General features: G+C 46.0%; 1 protein-coding gene across 2 annotated transcripts in view; it reads right to left on the minus strand.

Moving 5' to 3' along the window:
• RICTOR (RPTOR independent companion of MTOR complex 2) overlaps positions 1–23,527 on the minus strand; it is a 1,007,050-nt gene that overhangs the window by 954,433 nt on the left and 29,090 nt on the right. For both annotated transcript variants that reach the window (XM_069221337.1, XM_069221336.1), the window contains exon 3: positions 17,022–17,119. In XM_069221337.1, coding sequence (XP_069077438.1) covers positions 17,022–17,119 — 98 coding nt within the window. The remainder of the gene's footprint in view (positions 1–17,021; positions 17,120–23,527) is intronic.

The raw sequence follows: 23,527 nt of genomic DNA on the forward strand, positions 1-23,527 counted from the left end.
TCTAGCACTGCTAGACAGCGCGGCAGAGGTCACAATAGTTCGCCGGAATCTTCTAGAGCATCTGGAGGTGAAAGCAACTGATGACTTTAGGGTGTATAGAGTAACTCTGGAAGGAGACACTGAACGCACTATACACGCAATCTTTTGGGACTGTGTAGTTAAAATATATGACATTTTGTTGGCTGAACAAGATTGGCCGCCTGATTTTGTCCGCACCTGCCCGTATGGAGAGGAGGTTATTAAACCTTCCTTCTCGCCCCTTGTTCCAGAAGAACTCGCTGAGTCCTATTCTATATAATGGGCTCTAGCACAAGCACCTGCATTATATAGAAATCACGTAGGGTGGGATAGGGATTCTCCCTACCATGTCATTCTAATTTAAAAGTGAACCTCAGCCACAACCGCAGTATCCCATCAAACATGAAGCAAGGGCACCGGTTAGAGAAATACTTACGCAATTAGAATACCAGGGTGTGATTGAACCCTGTCTCTCCCCGATGAATAATCCCTTATTCCCTGTAGCTAAGCCGGACCATTCATACAGAATAGTCTTAGACTACAGACATTCAAACGGACATAAACGTACATATGCTATACAAAACTCACATTGCACTGCACTAATGAGCAACATTGTGCAGAAAAAATATAAAACAACTTTAGGTATCTTGAATGGGTTCTTCTGCCAGAATATAGCGCCTGAAAGCAGAGACTTAACAAGATTTAGCGCATTAGGCTCTCAGAAAAAAATCTGTTGTTTGCCTCAGGGGTATAAGAACAGCCCAGGAGTGTTTGCGGCTCGTGTGACTGCTATTTTACACGAGATAGACACTGAAGCTTTGTCATATGTGGACGATATATATCTCACGGATGACGAGTTACCACAACATTTAAGACGAGTAGACAGCATTGTTGTAGGGGTTGCCAAACTTGGTTACAAAATGAACTTCAAAAAGTCGAAAATTGCCTTCCTCAGCGTCCTGTTCCTGGGATATAAGCTATCGAATGAAGGGAAGAGCCTAGCGCCACAATTTTTAGACAAATGTGCACAACTGCAGCCACCAAATACGATTAAAAAACTACAATCATTGTTGGGCTTTCTAAATTTTGGCAGAACATACATTCCTGATTATGCTACACGCATTAAACCTTTATATGAGTTAATACGTCCTGATTTTTTAAGCAAATTCTGGATAACTGAACATACACATACTCTTCGAGAGTTACAGGCAGATATGTCAGCAGCAAAACATTTACACACACAGGCCATCAGTTTTACTTATGTCACATTTAATGAAGGAGAGACAGTCCCGATTGGATACAAATCACACCTGTATTCAGCTGCTGAACAACGCTTTGCACCCACAGAGAAAATTCTCACTGCTATGCAGATGGCTGTTATTAAAGAAAGACCTCTTGCCCAAGGAAAACGCATTATTATCATTTCTCCTATTCCGGCCCTAGAGGCTATTACAAAAGCTAGCGTCCCGAACGCGAAAGCACTTCATCCACGATGGATACAATGGGCTACGTCTTTCACAGCCACTGATGTAGACTACATTTTTGACCCAAAATTACAAACTCAGGAATTTCTACAATATGAAGTAGAATATCTAGTTCCCGCTGACACCTTGCCTATTGATCAATATCATGTAGTCATGTACACCGATGGCTCTGGGCAACCAGCGAGTGGAACGAAACATCAATATTCTGCTGCATGGGCGGTCGTGAGCGGCTATATGGAGGGGGAGAAATTCTGTCCCCAACATACCTATACACAGACCTTAGGGGATTGTACGGCACAGTTGGCTGAGCTAAAAGTTCTACTGATGGCGCTAGAACATACGGATCCAACACAGTTTACACTGATTGTTTGTGATTCATAAAATTGCGTCCAGTCTTTTAATGAATACCTGCATTACTGGCACTTGAATGGGTTCAGAGATTTAAAAGGCAACACCATAAAACACAGACTTCTGTGGGGGAAGGTAGCAGACCTGAAAGAGACGCTACCCAAAGTCCATGTCGTACATACACTTGGACCCCAGCACGTTGGAATACACGTTGCTGGAAATACTTTGGCTGATGAAGCCTCAAAGTCGGCAGTGGCAGTTGCCACTGTAGCTGCAGTAGCTCGTTCAAGTTCTAAACCAGACACCGACAACATGGCTGCCATAAAAGGTACGGTTGATGGTAAGCCTTATCCTAAAGGATTTCCTAATAAATATCAATACTTGATGGGAAGTATGCTGAACGCTGAAGTTAAGATTCCAGACGTAGGCATACGCAACATTCCCAATAAAGATGTAAGACCTCAATTGATTAAAGCAGCGCATGAAGGGGTGGCATCTGCACATGCTAGTGTGGCGGCTACAATTTCACTCTTGCAAGCCCGTTATTGGTGGCCTGGTCTCTATAAAGAGACTAAGCAGTATGTCCTTTGTTGTGACATCTGTCAACAAATTTAAGTTTCCCCGGCTAAGCGCCCACCGCAGACATCCCTCTTAATTTCAAATAGACCATTACAATGTGTGTACTTGGATCATTGCGGTCCATTAACACCTGATAGTGCATACAAATATATATTAGTTGCTGTTGATTCTTGCTCCAGATTTGTGTGGGTGTGGCCACAACGCTCGGCTGACGCTCAGACTGTTATTAAAGATTTGCGAATCTTTGTCGGTACATATGCAGTTGCGGCATTACATTCGGACCAGGGCCCTGCTTTTGCCTCAAGGGCATTCAGGGACACCATGGCTTCGTTGGGGGTCCAGCTCCAGTACTTGTCTCCATTTCATCCCGAGTGAAATTCTGTCGTTGAGCGATTAAACCGCAATTTAAAGCAATCCTTAATGGCCAGGGTTTTAGGTACGGGTCGTAGTTGGCTAACCCACCTGTATGGAGTTCAGAGAGCACTAAATAACCTGCCTAGAAGGTCCCTGGGGGGTCGTACTTCATATGAGTGCCTGTTCGGAACACGAATGTTTGTTCCGGATCTTGATGGTCCTGGTGTGGAGGCAGCGGAAACACCTTTTGACTTAAATGATCGTGTCACTGTTTTACAGGAATTACAGCAGTTCCATGAAGATAACTCTTCTAAAAGTGCTGCCTCCACAGGAATTAAGGATGTGCCAGTAACACCTACCGGCTGGATTCCCAGAATTAGGGATCTTGTGCGTGAAAATGTCGCAGTGAAAAAAGAATTTGGCCCTTCTTATCGAGCAGCAGTCCCTATGTTGGGGATACACGGTACCAGAACTGTTATTCTACCACCGTTGCCAGGGGCCAAAGACAATCACTTTGTTTCCATTGACAATGTCAAGCTACAACATGTGGGCGATTCTACACAGCCGACCAAGAGGAACGTCCAGTAGTTCCCGAATCCCTCTCACTACTGGAGAAGAAGTTCCGTTTCAAGTTGTTTATACCAACAGTGATGCCTCTCCGAGCTTGGGGAGGGTGGATGATGACGATCTTGCATTAGTTCCACTAACAACAAGCAACTTGGAAACATTTGATAAAGTCACTATGACTACAAACCAGACGGATGGTGCCGTCTGTGTACCACCACAGGAAACACTAACTCCTCTATTGACCAGGGCAACGCCTTTTGAACGAACTGCCTCTGGTTATTTTGCCGATCACGACGACTGTCTATCGGACTCGTTTGCCTCTTCGACTGCTGACCTGTCAGGTGCACGTAAGCTAATACATTGGCTTAAAGAAACACATTTCATTTTTCCATGAAACTATGTGTGGCTTTCCTTGACTGTCCTAGCCTTCCTGCTTTGGATTGGGTTTGTCATTACCTTTTTCTTGTTAATACATGGTCATTTTCTTCCCGAGAGATCAGCGGTTGAACAGGTGGAGGAGGTGTTGAAACCACACTTTTCATCACATAAGATTCGAAGAGACTTGTCCTTTGTGAACATTTCTGCAGTGCCAATTCCTGATGGGATTGTGTGGGACAAAGTAATGTTTGTTATATATGGTCCCACTGAAATCATTCAAATACTGTATGTGTTAAAGTTATCCATGAACGATATAGTTATACCAGGCATTGTATCTGATGATTGGGATGTGAAAACAGTTCATTCAATGATGACAGAATTGCAATATTATACTGTCTATGAAAATGAAGATGTTTACCAGTTTAAAGAAAATTATGGTGACATGTTTTGCTATAATTATTATGGGCACCACTTCATACATAAAGCGAGCAGTCCAAAAACGATATTTGATTATTCACAATGGGAACATTGCCCACCTCCCCCGCAAGGGAGTTCAAAAACTTATTTTGAAAAGTTTGCGTATTTTTCTGGGCATCATCAAAAAAATGAAGAGTCATATTATTTTAAGGTAACTACAACTAAGGATAAACATATGTTATTGACCAACACAAAATTTATATATTCGGACTCCTTTGTTTCCCGGTTATCAATTGAAGGTTATGAATATTGGTCAAAGAACGTTGATTTGAAAAGTGTTTGGGGAACAGACGCGTCCAGGCGGGTGGTTATTGTGGCCAATAGATACCAACGGGTGTCATCAATGTTTTGTCACCTCCTCGGGGGGTTTCCGAACGAGGTCAGACCCTCGCTATACATCACCAGAACATGCTGAAATAATTACAACATATAGTGTAGGAAAACTGTGCTAACAGTGGCTAAAGTCACCCTCACTAGACGCGGTTAAGACACATCTCAGTCTCCTGTCTAACAATACTGACTTACAAGATTTTTTTTGTCAGGCCCAAAGATACCACGTAGGAAGCGTTTCTTGTATGAGGTATACAATGAAATATGGAAACTTTCCCAGCAAGAGGCTGCTGCCCGGTTAAGGCAGATAGATCAGGAAAATCTGAAAAAGGCATTAGCTGTTGTGGATAATGAGATTTACACCTTGTCCGACCGGATATATACAATAACTACATTGTTTCTTCTGCAATAGACATTATACAATATGGTATGTCTTCTTTATATCTTGGACAAAGCCAGACCAGGTCCATTATGCAGCTGGTTGGACACTTCAGACATTGAAGGCGGGTCGCGTTCCATGGCAGCACATCAGTGCCAGGGAAATATTTTTTTCCTTTAATTTGATGCAACAACAACAACTAATGGCTAAAAAGGAGGCGACTTATGTGATGCTTAACATTGAAAAGATAGAAAGATTGCCTTTTACCGTGTCTGAGATTCCTTCAGCAGAGTGGTTGATACACAGGGTTAGTAATCTGTCTGACATTACAATTCACTTCTTGTTAGAAACATGTTCTGGTAGGCAGATATAAAAGGTTGGGAGATAGTTACATCCATGAGGTGTGGGAGCTTCCCTTCTCATACAAATGGCACGAAAGAGGTCTTTCTTAGCGGTAGTGAATGCGAGACTTCAGTCAGCCATTCGATGATTTGTAAGCAGCTGTCCTTGCATGGGGCGGGTAATGCCTTGGTTGCGAATTTGGCTTGCTATATGAAGGGAGTTCCAGTCCCCTTGATTAAATGCACGTTCCAGGTGCTTTCAAACGGCAGCTACGTCCTCCTCAATAGTGAAGACTGTTGTGGCATGCGGGCCGGAATAGTTTACGTTGTTTCGGTCTCTAAGGTCGTTACATGCTGCGGGAACGTGTTGTTTCCTCCCACAAAATTTAGGGAGGTAGCAGATATCTGGCCTCACATTGCTACTTCCAAGGTGAATTTTGACAAGTTGAGTAGACTGAAAGCTTTATTGTTTCAGAAGCATGTGGCCCTTACATCTGCACACAAGACCTATTCACTTCAGGTGGCAAGGTCATCAGCAGAAATACAGTCCCTATTAAATACGAACTTTCCGAGACACTTTGGTGAACTCGTGGGACGTATATTTAATGCGTCCAGCACGGCTGGATTAGCACATTTCTTCAAAGCTGTTGGTATTGGTTTTTGTTCACACCTTTTCCTCTATATTCGGTTTAATACCTTCGGCTAGTTATTCAATTTTCGGAAGCATTTTTGGGGGATTTCCAATAACTTGGGCTTTAATAGCCAGCATTCTGCTGTTGTTTTTCCGCAATGGCTGTCCCGCCGCAACAAGGACAAATGAAGGTGCTCCCATCAGCGCAGCTGTGTCATGAACACATGATGCAGCACTTTGGAGCAACACTCCTGGAACATTTGGGGTGTGACTGGTCTCTGTCATTCAGACCGGTTTTGGATTGTGTGCAGCCCGTGTTTCGGTGCCATTGGTGCTCTTTTGAACATGCACTGGAAGTTTGTCTCTCACCGCAACGCCCCTCAGTGACTGATGCTGATCTGTTGAGGTTCTCAATGAGGGTTCATTACCAGACATGCGCGCTGCGTTTGCTCAGAGAAGCTGACTACGAGCTACCCTTCCTGGAGGAAGTTACCATTAACTCGTTCATAGGCACTGCATGGGATGCCGCCTTGGTTGAGACTGGGGCTATGGAACACACCTGCTCCTTGGTAGTTTTTGGCGTGGATTTACCGGTCTTATCATCTGGCGAGGTGGAGAATCTCCTGCTTTCCATGACTGATGCTTGATTTGGAACTGTTCTAAATTTTCCTTTGCATTCGGCTTTTGGCCGCATGCTCATGTTTAAAATTGCCAAATAGTATGCTTGAGTGTCCTCTTGACTTGTTAAAATTAAGTATGGTTTTAAATATATTTTAGCTTAGGGCATTTTAGCTTTGGCTTAAACCACTTTCTACCGACAAGGGAAGGGTGTAGTGTAGCCATTTTAAATATAGTCTCATGCACGTCAGTTTAACATGCTAGGCCGCTGTGCACTTTGCCCTTGATGTATTTTATTCAGCTTTGCACTGTTATTTTACAATAACCAGTTTTACGGTCTTGTCTTAATTTCTTCTATCACACTGTTTAGCTTAGTTCAGCATTGTGTTCTCAAATAATGCATTCTTGATCGCCCTGTGCTTTAGTCAACGCTACAGTCTGGTACATTGCCGGTAAACGTGGTAGAAGTTTAGTCTCCAGTATTCGTAGAAAATACACATCCTTACGTAGGGACATTTTCTAAGAACATCTGCGTGTTAGTTATAAAAACACTTCCTAGTCCTAGTACACGTCAAGAGGGAGATTCCAGCCAGGGACAGACAACTAGATGCTGAATGCCCCGTTGCAGATGCTGATGTAGATGCAGATGCAGATTACAGGCCTTTGCTCAGGTATGAGGGTTGATGTCTTCCCGGGGGAACCTGAAAGGCAGGCTCAGAGCTTAACATGCTGTGCTTGAAATATAACTTAGAGAGAACATAACCTAGCGGCACTATGATAGCCTTATTCTTGTGCTTCACTCTCATCGTTACTATTTCAATCTTACTGTGTTGTATAGTTCTAGTTATTGCAGCTCACGCTTTGCTATCCAAAATGCAGTCGTTTCATTAAACTAATCTTCAAACTTAAACTGCCTTTGTCATTTATATATGAGACCGTACTGCGTATGAGAGAACCGGTTGTGACCTGAGTGACCACGACTTCCCTGAGAAGTACTAAGATGTCATGCGCTCGGCTGCCCAATTGTCTCTACCATTAGGGAGAGATGAGGCACTGCTAGTTAGCTGGAGCAAAACCCGGATTTAGAGTGACAAGCGTCATCCACCGTGGGTTAGACGTAGTCCCCGACACTGTGAACGATCTTGCCGCTCAAAATCCAGTAGTCTCATTAGAATAATGAGAGCCTACGAGACAGTACTACCCTCCAGTTTGGGTGACATATTGTGAATTTGTGCAAGATAAGCTGTGTTGAGTGTGAACATGTAGTGATAGCTCTGTACAACTATTCAGATATTTATGGTGCTGTTTCCAAATTTGCATCATCTACTTCACCCCCTTTAGTGCTGTACATCTGTACGTACTGCCCTCCAGTTTGGGTGACATATTGTGCACTTGTGCAAGATAAGCTGTGTTGTGTGTGGACATGTGGTGATAGCTCTGTACAACTACTCAGATATTTCTATTTGTCAGAATGAAAAACAAATCCTGAAATATGTGCAATATATGTATAAGTGCTATGTCTTTCACACATTGACAGTTACAGTAGTTACAAAAGTATTATCCCATTGTGCTATTTGGCTATGTGCAACAAGGAGAGTCAAATACCATACATAGCTATATGTGGTACTGTATATGTCAGATGTAGTAGCCGTCCTCGACAGCTATTAGGTGTGAGGAATATATACATAGCTGTAATAGATGTTTGCATTTTGCGTTTCTCATACTAGGTTTACTTTTTTCACCTAGATATCCTGCCAGGAGGGGAGTAAGACAACCATGAGCGTACCGACCACTGGTAGACCTGCACACCATGGAGGAAAGGCATGTCATTCAGACATATCTGCATCGTCAGACCATCATGGATCTATGTGATCAGTTGGCGCCAGATCGGAGGCCTGCCATTCGCAATCTCTAATACATAGCTCCCATCATTCAAGTTTTGTCAATGCTAAACTTCTTGGCCACATGGTCCTTCCAGAATACAGTGGCTGTTACAGCAGCGATGTGTCAGCCTATGCTCAGTCTGGTTTTGAAGGATGTACTGTGGTCTTTCTTGAAACATCTGGACATCAGGTTTCCCCACCAAGTGGATTTAGCCTATGTGAAGGCAGACTTTTATGAGCAGGGACACATTCCACATTTGGTAGGAGCCACTGATGGCTCCCAGGTAGCCTTGGCCCCTTCCACTGCAAATGAACAGGTGTATAGGAACAGGAAGAACTACCATGCAATCAACGTTCAGGTGATGCGTTTCGCAGACCAGTACATCTCACAAGTCACAGCCAAGCATCCCGGATCTATGCATGATTTGTTCATCATGAGAAACAGCAATGCCCCACTGCTAATAACAACTCTACACAGAGAGGGCCTAGCTGGATGGTAACATCCCATGGAACTGTGTATTTGCGATTTACGTCTTCTGCATCACATTACAGCATGTCAGACATACACGTTTGTATTGTTTTTACATTGTGTTAACAGGTGACTCTGGCTATCCAAACCTGCCTTGGCTGTTGACACCAGTGAGGTACCCAACAACGCCAGTAGACGTCCGCTACATTGAGGCCCACAGGAGGCACAGCGTGTAGTTGAGCGACATTTGGCCTCCTAATGGCAAGATTCAGGTGCCTGGAATTATCTGGAGGTGCCCCCCTCTACTCGCCCCACAAGGTATTTCAGATAATAGTTGCTTGCTGCATGCTCCACAATCTAGCCCCTGAGATGGCAGATGAGGGGGAGGCAGCTGGAGCTGTGGCTGGTAATGCTGAAATGCCAAGTGATAAAGAGCAAGAGTAAGACAGAGCAGGTGAATCTAGGACGGATCTCATCAATCAGTACTTCAACTGACACACAGGTATGTGAATTAGACCTATTGTACCAGATGTTGATTATTGGCATCAGACCTCCTTATGTGCTTCTTCTGTGGGGGTGTAATTAGCTCCAATGCCTATGTGTGAGTTGTGAATGCAGACTAAAAGTTTGTATTGTGTACAGGTAAGATTGTTCTGGATTCATATATCTTGTTGTAGCAGATGCTAAGTTGCACTTCTGGTACTGAATTCACAGATCTGAGGTGTGTTATGTGTAATTTGCTATCCTCCTTCCCATTTACTCACAGATAACCTGGGGCCAGTTTGGCTCTGCAAATTTGGCTTAAGGAATACTGTGTCAGAAGCAGCTGGGAATTGCTGATAGACATGAGTGGTGTACATGACAGATACCTGGTGATATAGGTTGAGTGTAAGTGGGGTGTAGGGTTAATGGTTTAATCTTCATAAGACTGGGGTGGTAAATGGTTTCTCCTCTTCTTTTAACTGTGGGGTAGAGAAAGGTTGTCAAATGGTCTATCATGTGTCTGGAGGAGTGTCTGGCACGTGTTAAGGTTGGATCGTAGCCTCTCACTTCACTATAGGTGGAGTAAATTGTGATCGACATTGTACACAGTTTTCATATTGTTCTGACTTTGCAGTCCAAGGTGCATGACACTGTAGACTGACACAGGTGAGTGTCTAACTTGCAGGTATGGGACCAATGTATGTGTATGCTTTCACTACTGGTTTCCTCTTTTCTGACCTTTGTATGTTCCCTGCAACATGTGAATTATGAACTATGGTATGTGAAGAGCCAATACCAGGTCATACAGAAGAACTATTAGGCCCTGCTATGTAGTTAGATTACCATGAACTTAACTTCTGTATCCTGTCTCCTATGCATTTTATAACACCATTGCATACATCCTGATGGTACTCTCTGTCATGCTGTATGTGTTGAGTGCAATATTTACTATACATTTGTATTGGCCAGGATTTTGACCTGTTTAACATCTGTCCTGTGACATTTCTGTTGTAAATAGTCTCCTCCTGAAGGTGTCTTCATTTGATATCCATTACAATGTCTGTTCGAAACAGGGGGGATTACCACAAAACAAAAAGGCATGCATTACTATTGCAAATGGATTATAAAGGACACATACACAGTACCTGTGGTTAAGTGTGTTTTATTGTGCTATTTAAGGAGTAAAGTGTAAACATAATACTGATAAATATGTACATAACAGTGATGGGTGAATTCATGGTGGACGATTTCATCAGGGTAGCTGCTACACCAGTTGGTAACACAATCCAGTGTCCCTGTACCATGGGAAAATGGAGTTATGTTTCAGAACAGCCAACAGGATGTATCTGTGCCACACAAGGGGGACTAATCAGGAGAGGTTCACCTCCTGGCAGTGGGTTTCATCTTGGCATCTATCCCTGCTGGATGTCTGGGTGGATGTCCACGTTTGAGGGGGTGGTTCTTCAGCTACAGGAAGGGGTATCTGAGGCATGATGTTCCCCTGGAAGGGCATCCATTCCACTAGCAGCCACTGATATTAAAGGGACAGAGGTTACACTGCTAGTGGAAGGTGCCTGATGCTGTGTGGAGAAATTAATCAGGGCGGTATTCATGCCCCTCATCACCCCTTCAATGGTAGCCATGTGGGCATTTTGTGCCTGACACTACTGCTTGACTTCCTGGTCGTGGTTCCTCTGCAGCCTTTGATTTTCCCCCAACATTGTGATGATTTGGCCCATCCTGTCTTGAGAACTTTGGTATGCTCCCAAGATTTGGGAGATGGTTTCCTGGTCAGTGGTGTCCCTTTGAGGGCAATTCCTCTGGCCCACAGCATCCCTCCCATGCACCCTACCTCCACGTGCCTGTGCCCCTGGCACAGTGTGCCCACTCCCAGTGGTTGCAGGTCCATCATTGTCTGGGGTCACAACAGGAGACTCACCTACCCACTCTGGGGGGCACAGGATGGAAGACACTGCCCTTGGGACACAGGTTTGTGAGCGAATGGTTGTGTAGTGAATCCTAGTTTGTTTTAACGGGATAACAGGAATTAGCTTAGCCGTAGGCTTGTAAACTCGTGCCCCCGTCACCTAGTGACTTTTAACCTACTTAGCTTGCTCTGTCTTAGTCCATTTAATTATTTATTTCCTTTAAGATGGCGGCCTTGTTTATAGTTAGGCCACTTGTTATGGGTTCTATTATCAGTGTCACTGCGCCAAGGCGTCAAGATCAAGCACAAAAGACAAACATACAGTAGGTATTCACACTTAGGGATTTTCCCTCTCTATACTTTCGAGGGATTGTTGATATTAATTGCCGTCCCAAGCATGCCTGTTATCTATTGTTATGAATAACACTTATGTCAGGGGACCTTGTAGATCTGTATAAATACATCACACTTTAGACAGATAATCAGAGGGATTCCGACCAGAGGGCATCGCCACCATCGTTGATACCAATGCTGCAGTCATCTTGACGCTGACCCAGTCTTCGTGTCCCTGCGGAGTCTGAGATAGAGACCTCATTTTCAAGGTAACGAGGGTTGGGGGCTCCTCTCATGGACACGGCTTTGGCAGATTAGGTTTAACGAACCCAGCTCTCCTTTAGGTAGGAGGTTAGACCTATCCTCCTTAAGGTACCAGGGCTTATTCCATCTTATACATATACATATATTTCTTTCATATATTGCACAATGGTGGGGGTCTTTATAACAATGACTCTTCTTCACAATATTATTGTAGAAAGCTGGCTTGGTGTGTGGTGAGCACCTATGGTGATATCACCTTATCCTAGGCCCAGGAATCCCCTACGAGTGAGGTGTAGACAGTGTCCAGGAAGCCAGGGCTCCCTAGAGGTAGTTGTGGATGAGCAACAAAGACTTATCTAGGAGACATGCAAAGCTTATGCAATACCACTGTAGTCACACATCACTTACACACATGAAAGAACAACACAGTGTTACAAAAATAAAGGTACTTTATTATGGTAACACAATTACCAAAATACTATATAGGCAATACCCCAACTGGAGGCAAGCAAACACACTCTTATATACACATCAGGAGTTAGGAATTAGTATTAAAGGCAATAGAAAACAGTGAAAACAATAAGTACTGAAGGACCGGGGGTTGGGGTGGGGAGGGGGGACAAAACCATATTCTATGGAAGTGGAATGCGAAAGTCAGGCCCCCACCCAAGGGAGTGGAATCGGTAAAGTGGAGCTGCAGGAACTAGAAACCCCAAAACATGAGTACCAGAGTGCCCCCCAGCGACCAGGAGAAGAGTGGTAAGTACCTGGTTCTCCCCCAAACCCACCAAAAGGACTTCAGAAGGGGATTCTGCAAGACCCAGACAAGACTGCAGGAAACCAAAGGTGGATCCTGGCAAAGGAAGACCTATAAAGGAAGAGGACCGCGTCCAGTTCACACTGGAGTATCTGGTGGTGGCAGGAGCCCCTATCCACCCATCTGTGGATGCAGGACCAGGTCAACAGTAGGCGAAAATAGTCAGCAGCACAACACTGGAGCAGCTGAAGAGTTCCTGAAGTGATGCAGTCGACGTCCAACACCGGAAGAAGGATTTCAGTCGGTCAGTGGTGTGGAAAAACCACCAACAAGCCTTGGCAAAGGCAAATGCTGTGGAAGAAAAAATGCAGAGCTGCGCGAACCAGCAGAGTCCAGGAAAACTCAACCCATGAAGGGAGAGCCGGGTGACCCTCAGCAGTGAGGAGAGTAACAGGAATAGGAGATAGCCCCCTCAAGTGAGCCACAGGCAGGAAGCAGAGGAGTCACGGTAGGGCCTATGCAGCAGACCCAGAAAGGAGCCCCACATCGCTGGAGAAGCACACAGAAGGCTATGTGTCGCGGGGAAGAGTGCTGAGGGTTGGTGCTACATGCAGCCAGAATATCTCTTGGAGGAGATGCTAACAAGCCTTGGTAGCTGCAAGAAATGTGGGGCACAGGGGTACTGTCCTGCTTCGAGAGGGCAAGGGCTTACAGTCTCCCAAGTTGGACAGCTGGTGAAAAGGACCAAGGGGACAACTCCAGACCACCAGCCCATCAAGACGGATCCACGCAGCTCTGGAGGAGAAGAGATCCACACAGCTGGTTGTCCTTGCAGTTGGTGCCTGCGGGTGCAGGGAGGTGACTCCTTCACTTGAAGGGAGATTCCTTCTTCCTTCTGGTGCAGACTGAATACTCGCCGCCCTCAGAGGATGCAAAGCCGGTGAAATGTTGCAGTTGCTGGAAGGAGCCGGAGAAACAATGTTGCAGAGCAGCGTTGTTGCTGTAGATGCAGATTGTCGGTTCCTGGAGGGTCCAGTTGCAGTTCCAGTGGCCAGAAGGTGAAGTAAATGTTGCAGAGGAATCCTGCTGGAATCTTACACGTCAACTCTGAGGACCCACCAAAGAAGGAGACCCTAAATAGCCCAGGAAGGGGAACTGGTCACCTCGAAGGGTGACCACCTATCAGGAGGGGGCTGTGATGTCACCTGCCTGCCCTGGCCACTCAGATGCTTCCAGGGGCCTCTGCCCACCTTATATTCAAGATGGCAGAATTAAGGGGCAATCTAGAGGAGCTCTTGGCACCACCCCTAGGGTGGTAATGGACAGGGAGTGGTTAGTCTTCTTTCCATTGTCCAGTTTTGTGCCAGAGCAGGGACTGGGGGTCCCTGGACTGCAGCAAAGCAGGTTATGCAAGAAGGGCACCAAATTTTCACTTCAAAGCATACTAACGCTTGGGGAGGCTACTCCTCCCAAGCCATGTAACACCTATTTTCCAAGGGAGAGGGTGTTGCCTCCCCCTCCTAAAAGAAATCCTTTGTTCTGCCTTCCTGAGCGTGAGTTGGTGGAGCAGCAGGAGGGCAGAAACCTATATGTAGGATGGCAGCGGTGTGGGCTGTCCGGGAAAACCCTGCAAACTGGTAGGAGCAAAGCTGGGGGTCCTCTCAGGAGCCCCCCCCCCCCCCAAGTACATGGAATCATAAAACTAATACTGGCAACATTATTGGGGTATGATTCCGACACGTTTGATACCAAACAATCTAAGGTTCGGAATTACCATTATGTAGTTGGACACAGGCGACCTGGGTCCGGTACACGGGTAAAATGGCTCTCCTCACTTACGAAGTCCAGTGTAATGGAGCTGGAGTTCATAGAGGCACCTCTGCTCATGCACCTCGTAATTTGGAGGGTGAAATTGTGTCGGGCTGGTGGTGGACCGCCTCTTTTCCGTCCTCCACTGCTCTGGCAGTTTCAGGAATTTCGCTTTTTTGGCAGACTTTACAATGTGACTCTTAATACTGTGGTCGGATTACTGCCAACATGGCGGTCTTTTGGCGGCAGCCACCACGGCGGTCTTCCTAAAAGACCACCAAAGTGGTAATGAGGCCCATTGTGCTATGGTACTCATGCTCAAGTTCAAACAGATGCAGCACGTGGGCCTGATTCAAGAATCATCTTTTCTAGTATCACAGTAGTACTGCACTATTATGACTTATTTACTACTAAGTACAATTCACAGACCTATGTGCAGAGATCTCCTGTCTATTCTGTACAGAAATGTAGGTTTACTACTTAGTAGCTAAATAAGGAAGGACCAAGCTGTAGGAAGGAGCATGTTCATACAAACACACAACTACAGAACAGTAAGACCACTGCTATTCACAAACTACAGTTACTGCTGTTTTGTGACCTGTGATTGTACTAAGTGTTATCAAGCCTAGCACTACACACTGTCACTCAAAGGTATTGCAACACCATCCCATAGAAAAATAATAGCAGCAGGGACTTACTATAATGCGCCATAATGTAAAAAATAAAAAAATAAACACCTATTTCGACTTTTAAATTGTGTATGTAAATATATCATTGTAGTCTTAATAAGTATGCAAATTAATAATAATTGATGCAATAAGGCAGCAACCTCATTATATAAGAGCTCGGATAATAGCCTCTCTGATTATACCAGGGCTCATACTTCAGTAGAGTTTGTATACTTGTACCTCTGAATTTTGCCACCTTTGCACAGATCTACATACTGGATGGAGCTGGAGGAAGTGTTAAGCAATAGCTCCAGGGTTGGAATGTGCTTTGCAGTCTGAGCAAACCTACTAACTTGTATGTTTTAGGTTTTTTTCCCCAGCTCTTCTCTAATCTTTTCCCATACTGAGAAAGGTTGGAAAGTTACTTCTGACAAAGACAGAAATAAATCTTCTTCCACCGTTGGAAAAAAGTGGTTGGAGGGATAGTGAACTTGTAAACGCTCGTTAGATTTTGGCATGAGCAAAATCTACACGTGCATAGTTGCTCATGCTAAAATGCAGTTCACAAATATTTTCTAGGAGTACGGTTTACTGGCCTACTTCTGTAAATTGCTGTGAATTCATGAAAGCTGTAAAACTTCACTTATGTAAGGGCAAATACCATGGAATGGATGTACTTTTGCGGCTTAATTTGAGAATTGCGCCCTAGATAGGTCTTGAGCTAACCAAGACTTTTGTTTCAATTGACATTTTGTCTTTTTCTCTCTATCTATAGGCTGACTTCACTGTGAGTGACAGCATTCTGCTTTTTCACGAGGAGCATACCTACACATAAAGTAGTGTTGTTCATGCTCAGAGACTAGCGTGGCAATGCATTCTTTTTGAGACCAAAAAATATAATGCCAATGTTTGTTATAACGATTAGGGCCTTGCAGCTATTACAACAATAAAGATTTCCAAAAACCCCTGCCATTGATTTTTTATTTTCACGTTTCTCATAATCTTGTTGAAATTGGTTGCACTGATTCTCCATTATTAATATTGTTTTAAAATACTACCATGCAGCAACACATTTTAACAGAAGATACTTCAAAGAAATGGTAACTAAAGATTTAACTGCAGTTTAGCAATACTTTTTTTCCTAGTTGCATTTTTTGTGAACAGTTAATTTCAAAGGAAAGACTCAACAATCTTAATTTGAAATTTTAGCAAATATCTGCATCTAATCGGAGAGCATTTGGGAGCATTATACGTAGCCTCATACTGTTAAATTTTGCAAACGTGTGTACACATTTTAATTCTGGGGCGACTGTTCCCACTGCAGTCCGAGCTTACAATATTACCTTAGACCGCTCACCCTAATAATAAAGGCTCTGCATCAAAGAACCATAAATACAGGTTTGAATAGCATTAATATATGGACACATATATTACCTTAACTGCAGACAATGCCCTTCCCTGATCCACAATGTGATACAGTAAACTGGTAGCCAAAGGCTTTGTGCTGCACAGGATTGGGCCTACTTGTCTCAAGGACAAAATAAACATGAAAACTTGCTGTCCTTGACCCCGCACAATGTGTCCTGGAAGTCGGCTATAGGAATTCCACACACCAGAGTACAGACAATTTTATGTTGTGTTTTAAAAAAAAGAAAATTATTAAATCCTAGTCTCTTAATTTACCATTCGTGCCATCAGAAAAGAGGCTTCTCTATGAACTCTTTCTTTACTATTTCTCCTCACTTCTTTTATTATCTCTCTCTGTGGGAGCCTCTGCTGGCCAGCCCCAGAAGCAGTTAAACGCACAACTGTGCGTTTCATGTGTACAATTACTTATTCATATGTAACTATTATGTTCAGCATATCTCAGGATCTTTGTTGGAATAACAGATGATGTGCAATTTGATAAATAATATATTCTTACCTTAATAAAGTTGTTCAGATGGCCAAGCTTTCTCATATTGGAAACACCTTGTAATTTAGCGACATTCTGGAGAATCTCCCTTAAGTTGTCACTGGCCTCTGCAAATAAAGAGCAACTGCTAATTAAGTTTTAAAACAAAACACACAACTCCAAAGGTTTATAGTGTAACCCCTTTGGGCCTTTCTGTGTCCGTCTACAAGCACAGGTGTGGTAGATCTACTTCATGAGCCACATTACATGAGGCTTGTGGAAAGAATTTGCTAAAGCATAACCACACTATGTGAAACAGAGGCTGTAGTCAGCTTCTCAGATAAAGCAGGGCTAGGAAATGCACTAACAATATGGAACACCTAACCTCCATGTTTCCACTCACTAATGATACTGTGGAAAGTAGATGCAGTTTAAAGGAAACTTTAAGAAGAAAAAAATGTCCTAGAGGGCAAAATATAAATTCAAAAGCATTGCTACAGTAACCACCACTTAGAAAAGCACAAACCCCAAAGATTGTTTAAATGGTATTGGATCAAACAAACATTATACCTGTTATGAATCAGAAAAGTGGCATTCATAGTATTCATCCCCAACTGTGCTCCAACAAATCTGCTACTAATGTGCCTACAAGAATGGTGAGGTATACATCAAATTTAACAGCAAAATGAATCTCACTCATGCAAATCAATGTCCATCTTCCTTGGAATGAGAGCTACTCTCTCCCAGTTACAAAAGTAGAAGCACCCGTCACGTTATAGATCTTCATCTAGCACTATCCTCTAGGCACGAAGAAGAGGTGCTCTCTAAATACTTCTCTCTCTGCATTAACAGAAGATATGCCCTGCAATGACCATAGAGACAGGGAGCTTGTTCCTGATGAAAGCAGCCATGAAGTGTTTTGTCCCCTCAGATGTACAATGCCTGCGCCACCAATGATTAATACAGTACCTACTTTGAAGCTTCCTGGGACTTTGCAGCGCAGCTTTTTTGGTGACAACTGTCCCTTTGGCCAATGGGAGGTTATCCTTGTTCGCCTTGTAAATATGGGACACTAGGTGTGTTTATTTATTTGCTGAGATGGTGGGATTATAAAGTGCTGCAAAACACCGAGATAGCCTAAGTGTGTTACTGATTTAGATGCAGGTAGTGACGATCCTAAACTTATAAGCAGATGATAAAGCCTTTATAATGGAAATCAAGTAAATGGAAAAAACTGGCAGCAGGCACTGTTTTTTGTCTCTGACCCAACTGGCAAGGCGCAGGTGGCGACAACCGTGGGGGCTAACGTGACTGATTAGGTTGGTCTTAGTAGTTTTCTGAATTTGCTGCAGTCCAGTCAAAATTTTAGATGGATTTGGACAGGGTTCCATCGAGATGATACACATATATGGAGAGTCCTAGCATCAAACATCTTGTATCTATGTGGTCGAATATGAATAAATTGTGATTGGCAATCTAGAGATTTCTGGATGGGATTTAAGCAAGAAATAGACTTAACAAGTAGTCCAGTAATCAGCCATTCAGTGCTTTATGGATGGAGCTTAGGGATTTGAAGTTAGCTTGTTCCTTCACAGGGAGCCATTGGAGGGTCTGTAGTGCAGGTGAGATGTAATTGTAGCAATTCAGGCCCAACAGGAGATTAACAGCAATGTTCTGGTCCCCCTGGTCCGTTTTTCCTTTCTTTCTTATCCCTTGCCGCTGCGTCCCTGCAGCCCCTCCTGCCTCCCCCCACCTCCTTCTCCATCCGTTTTCCATCTTTCTCATCCCTTGCCGCTGCGTCCCTGTGGCCCCTCCCGCCTCCCCCCACCTCCTTCTCCATCCGTTTTCCATCTTTCTCATCCCTTGCCGCTGCGTCCCTGTGGCCCCTCCCGCCTCCCACCACCTCCTTCTCTGTCTGTTTTCCATCTTTCTCATCCCTTGCCGCTGCATGCCTGCGGCCCCTCCCACCTCCCCCACCTCCTTCTCCGCCCGTTTTCCATCTTTCTCATCCCTTGCCGCTGCGTCCCTGCGGCCCCTCCCGCCTCCCCCCACCTCCTTCTCCGTCCGTTTTCCATCTTTCTCATCACTTGCCCGCTGCGTCCCCGCGGCCCCTCCCACCTCCCCCCACCTCCTCACGGTCCGTTTTCCTTTTGTTTTTACCGCCGCTGCTAATCCCTGCGCCCCCCCCCCCCCCAGCCTTCCCATTTGCCACTCCCTCCCTCCTCCCAGCTGCCACTCCCTCCCTCCTCCCCACTTATGGCAGATGTGGCACGGACGCGCCGCTGGCGTGCCAAAGGCAAGACCGTCTGCGCCCGTCCGCGCCAAGACCGCACCCAGTGCCAGTCCCCCTGGCCCACCCAGAAAAAACTACTCCCCCCTCACCCTCCACTCACTCAACCCAGGCCCTCGCCCCACCTGCACCCTTTCCAGCCCCACACACACTCATGGCACTTTCACCTGCCACACTTGTCATTTCTCCTGCTCCTCATCCCTCACACCACACACCAACCATAGCGACCCCCCCCCGACAACAAACACAACACCCCCAACGCAATACACACCTGCTCTGTCCCCACCCCCACCAACCAGCTCCACCGCACACCACCCCACAACCAGAACACACCCTGCAACAACACCATCATGCACCACACCAACACCACCCACCACAACCAACTCAACTGCCTGCTCCTCAACACCCGCTCCCTTCACAAACATGCCATAGAACTCTGGGACCTCAACACATCACACTCACCTGACATCGCCTTCCTCACGGAAACCTGGACCAACCCCTCCTCGGAACCCGACATAGCCATCGCCAGCCCCAAGGGATACAAACTCCAATGCAAAGACCGCCTCAACAGGCCAGGTGGAGGCATCGCCATCCTACAGAGGGACACCATCAAAGTCACCACCAGCTCCCAAGACACTATCGACAACACAGAACACATGCACTTCCTAATCCACATTAACAACAACTCCACCCTCGGAGGTACACTAATCTACAGACCACCAGGCCCACGCCCCGCCTTCTGTGACACCATCGCCGACACCATCAGCTCGCACGCCCTCACCTCCACAGACTACATCCTCCTCAGTGATTTCAAATTTCACTTGGAAAACCTTCAAGACCACAACTCTACCTCCCTCATAGACCACCTCAGCAACATTGGACTAAAAAACTGGTCACCACACCCGCCCACTCAGCAGGACACACGCTCAACACAATTTTCACCTCAAGCCAACACATAGCCTACACCCACACCACCGAACTCCTCTGGACTTACCACCACTGCGTCCACTTCTTCACCAAACCCCCCATACACCGCCATCAACACACCACACCCTACCGCATGTGGGACAAGATCTCCACAGAACGCCTGAACTCCCAACTGGCTCACAACCTCCCCCCCCCCACACCAACGACCCCCAACACATGAGCACACAACCTCTCTAGATGGATCACTACCTGCGCAGACACACTAGCCCGCCTCAGAAAACACATCGCCACCCGCAACATCAAGAACGCCCTATGGTTCTCCCCCGTACTCCAAGACTCCAAGCGCAAATGCCGCCAAGCGGAGAAAATATGGCAACAAGAACCCTCTGCAACCAACTTTTCCACCCTCAAAGCCACCATTCGCACCCATCACCAATTCATACGCACCACCAAAAGAGACCACTACAAGACACGCCTTGACAACAACTCTCAAAACAGCAACGAACTCTTCACCATCATTAAAGAGCTAGCCAAACCCAAAGCCAGCAACACAGACCCCCACACACACAGCCCCTATGTGACGCCCTCTCCAACCACTTCCACTACAAAATCCTGGACATCCACAACAGCTTCATACCACACACACCTCTCACTCACCCAACTCAACCCCCACTCATGACCCCCCCACCACACTCACCACCTGGGCCCCCACCACACACAAAGAAACCGAAAAAACCATGAACTCCATCCACTCCGGATCCCCCTCCAACCCCTGTCCTCATCGCATCTACAACAAAGCCAGCCCAACCATCGCCCCCATACTCCGCGACATAATCAACTCCTCTTTCGACTCCACCACCTACCCAGACCCCTGGAAGAACGCAGAAATCACCGCTCTCCTTAAAAAAAAAACAAAGCCGACCCGGAGGTCCTCTCCAACTATTGCCCTATCTCCCTCCTCCCTTTCCCCGCCAAGGTTGCAGAGAAACTAGTCAATGCCCGCCTATCCCACTTTCTCGAAGAAAACAACACTCTTGACCCCTCACAATCCGGGTTCCGCAAGAACCACAGCACGGAAACCGCCCTCAACGCATGCACTGACGACATCAGGACCAAAGTCGACAAAGGTGAGACCATCGCACTCATCCTCCTAGACCTCTCCGCAGCCTCTGACACTGTCTGCCACCACACACTCCGCACACGCCTCCACAACATAGGAATTCACCACAGAGCCTTAGACTGGCTCACCTTCTTCCTCACCGACCGGACCCAGAGAGTACGCCTTCCACCTTTCCACTCCACCGCTACCAAGATCATCTGCGGAGTCCCCCAAGGGTCCTCCCTCAGCCCCACACTCTTCAACATTTACATGATGCCCCTAACCAACATCCTCCGACCACACAAAATCACTATCCTCTCCTACACAGACGACACCCAACTCATCCTCTCCCTCACCCGGTGGCGGGTGCCTAAATGGTCAAACCAAGAAATCCTGCAGCACTGACTGTGCAAAATGGCCGTTCCTTCTGATCTCAGAGTCCAAACAGTAATGTTTCGCAAAAGTGTGAAGGGACGACCAAGTTGCGGCCTTGCAGATGTCAACCACAGGAACACCGATGGCCAAGGCCGAAGTGGCCGACTTAGCTCTGGTGGAATGAGCTCTAATGCCCTCAGGAGGGTCCTTCTTTGCCAAAGAGTAACAGATTTTAATGCAAAGAACCACCCACCTGGAGAGTGTTCTCTTGTGGACTGCCTTTCCTCTCCTCTTGCCCACGTACCCGATGAACAGCTGATCCTCCAGCCTGAAATCCTTTGTTCTATCAATAAAGAAGCTCAACGCCCTCTTTGGGTCCAGACGGTGCAGTCTTTCTTCCTCTTTAGAAGGATGAGGCGGAGGATAGAACGTGGACAAAGTAATTGTCTGAGCCAAATGGAAGGGTGAAACAACCTTCGGGAGGAAAGCAGCCTTGGTCCTCAACACCACCTTATCCCCATAAAAAGTTGTATAAGGGGGCTTTACCGATAAGGCCTGCAACTCACTCACTCTCCTTGCAGATGTTATAGCTACCAGGAAAACTGTTTTTATAACCAAACACCTTAAGGGGCAAGAATGCATAGGCTCAAAAGGGGACCCCATAAGGAAAGTCAGGACCAAGGACAAATCCCATTGCGGCATAACGAATGGTTTTGGAGGATATTTATTTAGAAGACCTTTCAAGAATCTGATAACAATAGGGGATTTAAATAACGATGGTTGGTCTGGAAGACAAATGAAGGCTGACAAGGACGACAAATAACCCTTAATGGTAGCCACTGCACAACCTTTCTGCGCTAGAGAGAGAGCAAAAGACAATACGTCCGATAGATGAGCATGTAAGGGATCAATCTGCCTCTCTCCACACCACGCAACAAATTTAGACCACCTATTAGCGTAGATAGATTTAGAGGAGTGTCGCCTGGCCGCTAATATAACATACACTACATCAGGCGGGAGAGAAAAGGAACTCAGGTTGCCCCGTTCAATCTCCAGGCATGTAGGTGCAGACTCTGGAGGTTGGGGTGTAAAACCTGCCCCTGCGACTGCGAGAGGAGGTCTGCCCTGAAAGGGAGACGGAGCGGAGGGCACATTGAGAGTTGGAGAAGGTCGGAGTACCACACCCTCCTTGGCCAATCCGGAGCTATTAAGATGACTAGCGCCCGGTCTTGGCGAATCTTCCTCAATACTCGAGGAATCAAGGGTATGGGAGGAAACGCGTAAAGCAACTGGCCGTACCAGGTTATTTGAAACGCGTCCCCTAACGCTCCCTGCATCGGATACTGGAGGCTGCAGAATAACGGACAATGCGCGTTCTCCAGAGTGGCAAACAGATCTACCCGAGGAAACCCCCACCTTTGGAAGATCAAACGGGCTTGATCTGGATGGAGACGCCACTCGTGGTCTGCCGAGAATTGGCGACTGAGACCGTCCGCACGTACATTCAAGACCCCGGCCAGATGATTTGCTACCAAGCAAATCTGATGGTCCTTTGCCCAGGACCATAGTCGAAGAGCTTCTCTGCAGAGAAGGTACGACCCTACTCCTCCCTGTTTGTTTATGTACCACATTGTGGTAGTATTGTCCGTCAGGACCTGTACCGACTGACCACGAAGGGAAGGGAGGAAGGCCTTGAGAGCCAGACGTACAGCCCGTAACTCTAACAGATTGATATGAAACATCTGCTCCTCTGGAGACCAAAGGCCTTTGATCTCCAGATCCCCCAGATGAGCTCCTCACCCTAGAGTGGAAGCATCCGTTATGACCGTGGCCACTGGTGGCGAC

This window comes from Pleurodeles waltl, chromosome 1_1 (assembly GCF_031143425.1).
Source record: "Pleurodeles waltl isolate 20211129_DDA chromosome 1_1, aPleWal1.hap1.20221129, whole genome shotgun sequence".
Taxonomy (NCBI): domain Eukaryota; kingdom Metazoa; phylum Chordata; class Amphibia; order Caudata; family Salamandridae; genus Pleurodeles; species Pleurodeles waltl.